Source organism: Camelina sativa, chromosome 1 (assembly GCF_000633955.1).
Source record: "Camelina sativa cultivar DH55 chromosome 1, Cs, whole genome shotgun sequence".
In the NCBI taxonomy this organism is placed as follows: domain Eukaryota; kingdom Viridiplantae; phylum Streptophyta; class Magnoliopsida; order Brassicales; family Brassicaceae; genus Camelina; species Camelina sativa.
Window position 1 is genome coordinate 5,153,252 of NC_025685.1, and position 6,671 is coordinate 5,159,922.

Below are 6,671 nucleotides of genomic sequence, written 5' to 3' on the forward strand. Positions count from 1 at the left end.
TTTTTTTCTTTTTTTCCGATATATTTTTTTTAATTTTTAATTTTTGTTCATTTTGCTTTCGAGTTTAGCTGTTTAGGCCATTGACCTCAGAAACAACCCGACGTTTTAGGCAGCTTTTTCTCCCAAATTTAGCAACGTTTCTCCATTTTTCAAGAAATTATTAATACTATCATAAATATAGATTTAATCTTTTCAAAAAATCCTAGTGAAACCAAAAAAAATTAATAAAAGCTAAAATCAAAAGTACCAATTCGGACTTGTCCAATCAAATGATTTTATCTGGTTGGTTGAAAAAAACAAATGATGATATTTTCCACTGTTTGTTGAACTCTGGTTAGTTAATTTGACATATCAAATGACTGAAATATGTATTTGACTTTTCTTTAGATGTTAATATAGATTTAAATTGAATTTAATATTTAATATTTTATTATATAATGAAAAAAAAGAGAAGTATTTTCCGCAATACAAGCCACTTCTGGGTTGTTGATTATGGTCAGGAAAATAAAGACCTTAAGCGCAAAACCATGTCACCACCACCGCCTTCACACTTCATCAACCTCCAACAAGACCAAATAAAAATACTAGTGGTAATTAACCCAAAAACATTTTCTCGTTAAAAATAGTTTACTTATATAAAAAACTAAACAAACTGAAGTTTGCAAATTGGCATGTTGACATGTTGTACGCGCAGCTTTTTACAACCTCACAGCTCGTCTTTTTTGTATGACAGTTTTAACCCGCAAAATTTCTTCTTTTTCTGAATTTCCTAAAATAAAAATAAAAATAACATGTCCGAAGACGAACCAAAACATAACATAACATGTGTTCGGTCCTAGACTCCTAGTTAACACAATAACACCACCTCTAGATACATGATAATATTTTTTTTGGTAGGGAGAGAAACATACATATAGACAACTTGGCCCATATTCCAGCGATTTCCCATCTCCCTTCATATCTCTCAATTATACTAAAAAAAAAAAGTCATCATACTAATAAATTAGAGTATACTCAAAGAAAAATTAGAAATACCCAAAATAACAAAAAAAAAAGCAGAAAAAAGAAAGAAAGAGAGATGATGGAAAGAGAAAGAAACATGTTGGCCGCTGAATGGCGTTATAAGCCATTCTAGAATCATTGAAATACATAAAAAAATGGTCCGTAATTACAAAAAAGCGAAGAGGGTATTAACGTAACTCACCAAGAAGACGAGAAAGTGGGGATGGTGGAAGGAGAGATGATAAGAGATGGTAACGCGTCTCTATGAGGCCCATCCATATTCTCTCCCCCCATTTCATCTCTCTCTCTCTCTCTCTTCCTCTTTCCTCCTTAATTCGATCTGTGAACTCGCCGGAGGAAGGAGCGCTAAAGCAAAGGAGAGAGAGATTCAATAAAGACCGATGGCGCAGAGAACGGAGAAGGAAGAGACGGAGTTCAAAGTACTCGAAACCTTGACGACGACGACGACACCAACAACAACGGCGGCGACGCTATGTACCAATAACTGCGGCGTTACAGCGAATCCAGCGACCAACAACATGTGTCAGAAATGTTTCAACGCTTCCCTCGTTTCGACGGGTGTTGTTGTCGTTGATTCCGGTTCTTCGGTCTTGAAGAGACCGGCTAGATCCGTTAACCTCAGGTCGTCGCCAGCTAAAGTCGTGATTCGTCCACGAGAGATCGATGCGGTTAAGAGAGATCAACAGATCGTTAACCGATGTTCCGGTTGTCGGAANTTGATTCCTTGATTATCATAGACATTTATCAACTAATGCATATTCTTAGACCGTATGTATACAAAGGCTATATAAGAATATAAGATCAATGCACGTACTGATTATGGACGGTGAACTTCCTATTCATCCAAAGGTTGTTTGCCATATATACAGCAATGATTATGATTTTCGATTTTACTGAAACGCCAAAACTTCACATCAATAAAAGCTTTATATGACTAATTATGATTTGATAATTTTACCAATTATTAGAGACAGCATTTAATAAACCAAATATGGTTGGTCCTCCATAAATACTTTTACATGTGACTCATGTGGTCCTACTACATAACTACAGAAGCATTTACGCATCTCTCTGTCCAAACTTTGATTTAATTTTATTTTCTTATCATAAACCTATCATTGTTAAATTCTTTACATGTGATCTCATCTAACAAGTTTATAGCCCTAAGGGTTTATAGTTATACAAATTTTTTTCTAACAACTATATCACATATAACCTTGATGAGATAATAATATTTATGATCAGAATTATTAGGGCATTTTCCAGCATTTATGACCTAAACATCGGAATTTGCGTTGTCTTGGTTAGGACACGATTCAACTCCCATCACATGCCCTTGAGTCAAGATCCATTTTTCTGGAGCTGTCTTTTTCTTTAATGTATTAGTACTGTAGTATTAATTTTTTATGGCCTTGCTGATCAATAATATATAGTTATATACCACACAATATAATCTCAAATTCTCAATCATAACGGTAGAATACTAATTGTCCTATGTGAAATTAACACCACAAGAATTCAAATTACGTTATATGCATGTCTAGATCATAAGATTTTTTCAAGGTCTTTTCGAAAGATTTTGGAACTATGGCCCGGATCACTTTTGAACTTGGAACTGTTTTCAATTATATTTTAGGATTATTTAATCTCTTACTTGACAAGATAATTTGAATTCTCAGGCCTTGGAAAGCAATGTGTTTTCTTGTCCTTAGCATAAAAGACGAATTTGTAACAGTCTCGGTCTATTGTGCATCACTGACACATTCACGTATGTTCATGCTAATACATTAAAAAACAACAACAACAGATATAGACGATGCAATGCAGTCAGTACTCTGTACTCAAGAAGTAGAAATCTTTCCAACAAGTGATCTCTTTATATTATCCATAATCAAACTCAGTTTGCCATAAGACCTATACATTGGCTTTCAACTCTTCATTTTTTTTTTGGGATGAATTAAAAACAGAGTTAAAAAGGATTTTTTTTATATAAAGTTAAAAAAGAAGGAACTTGAATTGCGGTTTGCAATGTGTTTATATATATAGTGGATATGTGTATATATATAATATATATAGATTGTGGTGAGAGTTGAGTCAAGTGGAAGGTCCAGCCAAGTCACCACCGCCTGAGATGGAGAGTAGAGGTCGGCGTGAGACACTGCGACTGACGAGATTTGAATCAAGAAACACAACTATAACTGTTATATCATCATGAAAATGTCTCCTCACTCCTCTATCAATCTTTTTTAAATCCGAATATCTCATCTCTCTCTTCTTTGCTGCCTCTCTTAGAGCTGTTTTTATGAGCTTCCTTGCAATTCCCTGCACAACACCCACATGTTCTCTCAATCTATCTATTTGCACACAAAACGAAACAAAACAAAGAGAGAGAGAGAGAGAGAAAGAGAGAGCAAGAGGCAATCATACGTTGCGAGGGGATGTGTTCACAATGTCAACAGCTTCCTGATTAGTTAAGTGCTCCCACAAGCCGTCTGATGCAAATATAAGAAACTGATCCTCTGGATGGATTTTGTGTACTGTTATTGCCGGCTCTGCTTTAAGTATGGGCTTATGGAAAGCCTCAGGGACCCTGAACTTTGCCAACAGCGGTTCCCGGTTGAATTCTGCTTTCTTTAAGTAGGCATCACCAATCGACCGCGAGACCTTCAAGAACCAGCCAAAGGTTATATCTAGCTAGAAATCCTCTTTTATCTTCTTAAAGTGAGGTTATTGTAAATCTCTTCTTATACACTTCTCTTCTTAAGACACATAATTCATTGAGTCTTTTACATGCACAAGGCTTTAAACTGTATCTTTCACAGCAGAGCTACTTGCAAGAAAAGAATCTATTAAATCAGCAACACGCATTACCGTGAGAGTGTTTTTACCTGTATAATACCTTTAACACGCCAAACTTTGTGCTTCAAGACCACAATCTGAGGATCATCCGGATGCAACGAGCGCAACTCCTCTCTCACAGATTCAAGACTTGCATTGTGCTCGGACGATAACTGAACCGCCTTGACAATTTTAAAAGCTTTTTCCAGTCTTCCTAGCACAACCCGAGAATCCCCAGCGTTTGCAATGTACAACAATCCACTACATATGATCCCTACCAGACAACAAGCTCCAACAGAAGCAATCTGTGGTTTAATCTGCCACTGCCGCCGCACAAGAGAAAGAAAATCTTCTTCCGTAGCTAAAAACGCTTTGGTTATAACAGAGGCAGACATACCATGATTCTCTGATGTAAACTCTGCAAATCAGAAAAGTGTCAGCAGCACATTAGCTAACTAGTCCTCAATATACACATACATGTAATAATAAAGAAAGGAAACAGAGCAGCATACTCCTGATGTTGTCGAAGAGGTGTTTATTAACAAAACGGGCAGCTTCAGGACCTCCATGACCATCATAAACACCAACAAAAGTAGCTTGAGGACCAAAATCAAACAAACTAACGGGACCAGACTCAAGCTTGCTATGATCTTCAAGAAGATTATTGGCTTGGATAACAGACATAGAGAACTCGCCAGCAACATGGTTACCAGAATCTTTATACCAAAGAAGACCATCACATCGACCATTAGCGTCATTTCTAGTTGAATGATCACCTTTCACAGAAGGTCGTCTCCAACATGGTACTACCATCCGCAATATAGTTGATGATGATACCATAACTCACATAATAATCCCCTCAAAAAAAAAAAAAAATGTTCACTTCATCTAAAAAAAGGATCTCTCACTAAACACCACCACCCAAAAACGGAATCAAATCAAATCTCAAATAATTTGCTTATTCCTCCTTCCCTAAAAAACAAACGAATACGAATCAATCAATCTACATTGCTGCATATAAAAAGGATCGATCTTGTTAATCAAACTAGAAGAAGGAAGCAATTACCTTTTGTGGAATCGCAAAAAAAAGAATAAGAAAAGCCCGCGAAATGATTTACAGGGTCCGATGAACAGGATCGAGATCGGAAGAAGCAGGAGTTACGATAAGAGGGAATCGTAACTCCGGTTGAATTACAAAGAGGGAAATAGAGAGAGAGAGAGAGAGTAATGGCAAACCCAAAAAAAAAAAACAAATCTAGCAGCGACTCTGTCAGAATTCCATATTTGGGTGTTCCATTTTCTCTGAAATTTCTCTTTCTTTTTTTTTTTCTTTTTTTCCGATATATTTTTTTTAATTTTTAATTTTTGTTCATTTTGCTTTCGAGTTTAGCTGTTTAGGCCATTGACCTCAGAAACAACCCGACGTTTTAGGCAGCTTTTTCTCCCAAATTTAGCAACGTTTCTCCATTTTTCAAGAAATTATTAATACTATCATAAATATAGATTTAATCTTTTCAAAAAATCCTAGTGAAACCAAAAAAAATTAATAAAAGCTAAAATCAAAAGTACCAATTCGGACTTGTCCAATCAAATGATTTTATCTGGTTGGTTGAAAAAAACAAATGATGATATTTTCCACTGTTTGTTGAACTCTGGTTAGTTAATTTGACATATCAAATGACTGAAATATGTATTTGACTTTTCTTTAGATGTTAATATAGATTTAAATTGAATTTAATATTTAATATTTTATTATATAATGAAAAAAAAGAGAAGTATTTTCCGCAATACAAGCCACTTCTGGGTTGTTGATTATGGTCAGGAAAATAAAGACCTTAAGCGCAAAACCATGTCACCACCACCGCCTTCACACTTCATCAACCTCCAACAAGACCAAATAAAAATACTAGTGGTAATTAACCCAAAAACATTTTCTCGTTAAAAATAGTTTACTTATATAAAAAACTAAACAAACTGAAGTTTGCAAATTGGCATGTTGACATGTTGTACGCGCAGCTTTTTACAACCTCACAGCTCGTCTTTTTTGTATGACAGTTTTAACCCGCAAAATTTCTTCTTTTTCTGAATTTCCTAAAATAAAAATAAAAATAACATGTCCGAAGACGAACCAAAACATAACATAACATGTGTTCGGTCCTAGACTCCTAGTTAACACAATAACACCACCTCTAGATACATGATAATATTTTTTTTGGTAGGGAGAGAAACATACATATAGACAACTTGGCCCATATTCCAGCGATTTCCCATCTCCCTTCATATCTCTCAATTATACTAAAAAAAAAAAGTCATCATACTAATAAATTAGAGTATACTCAAAGAAAAATTAGAAATACCCAAAATAACAAAAAAAAAAGCAGAAAAAAGAAAGAAAGAGAGATGATGGAAAGAGAAAGAAACATGTTGGCCGCTGAATGGCGTTATAAGCCATTCTAGAATCATTGAAATACATAAAAAAATGGTCCGTAATTACAAAAAAGCGAAGAGGGTATTAACGTAACTCACCAAGAAGACGAGAAAGTGGGGATGGTGGAAGGAGAGATGATAAGAGATGGTAACGCGTCTCTATGAGGCCCATCCATATTCTCTCCCCCCATTTCATCTCTCTCTCTCTCTCTCTTCCTCTTTCCTCCTTAATTCGATCTGTGAACTCGCCGGAGGAAGGAGCGCTAAAGCAAAGGAGAGAGAGATTCAATAAAGACCGATGGCGCAGAGAACGGAGAAGGAAGAGACGGAGTTCAAAGTACTCGAAACCTTGACGACGACGACGACACCAACAACAACGGCGG

At 35.8% G+C, this 6,671-nt stretch overlaps 2 protein-coding genes across 2 annotated transcripts in view; one reads left to right on the forward strand and one right to left on the reverse strand.

Moving 5' to 3' along the window:
* Positions 1,161-6,671, forward strand: part of LOC104776824 (zinc finger A20 and AN1 domain-containing stress-associated protein 5) — a gene marked incomplete in the record, with an annotated part of 6,115 nt that continues 604 nt past the window's right edge. The window contains 1 exon segment of the mRNA XM_010500965.2: positions 1,161-1,738. Coding sequence (XP_010499267.1) covers positions 1,404-1,738 — 335 coding nt within the window.
* LOC104776817 (probable protein phosphatase 2C 38) lies at positions 2,985-5,234 on the reverse strand. Its single transcript, XM_010500952.2, has 5 exons — positions 4,928-5,234; positions 4,374-4,833; positions 3,912-4,279; positions 3,451-3,687; positions 2,985-3,345 (listed from the first exon to the last, which is right to left on the reverse strand). Exons 2-5 carry the CDS (start codon positions 4,699-4,701, stop codon positions 3,118-3,120), a joined length of 1,161 nt encoding a protein of 386 aa, XP_010499254.1. The 5' UTR covers positions 4,702-4,833; positions 4,928-5,234; the 3' UTR covers positions 2,985-3,117.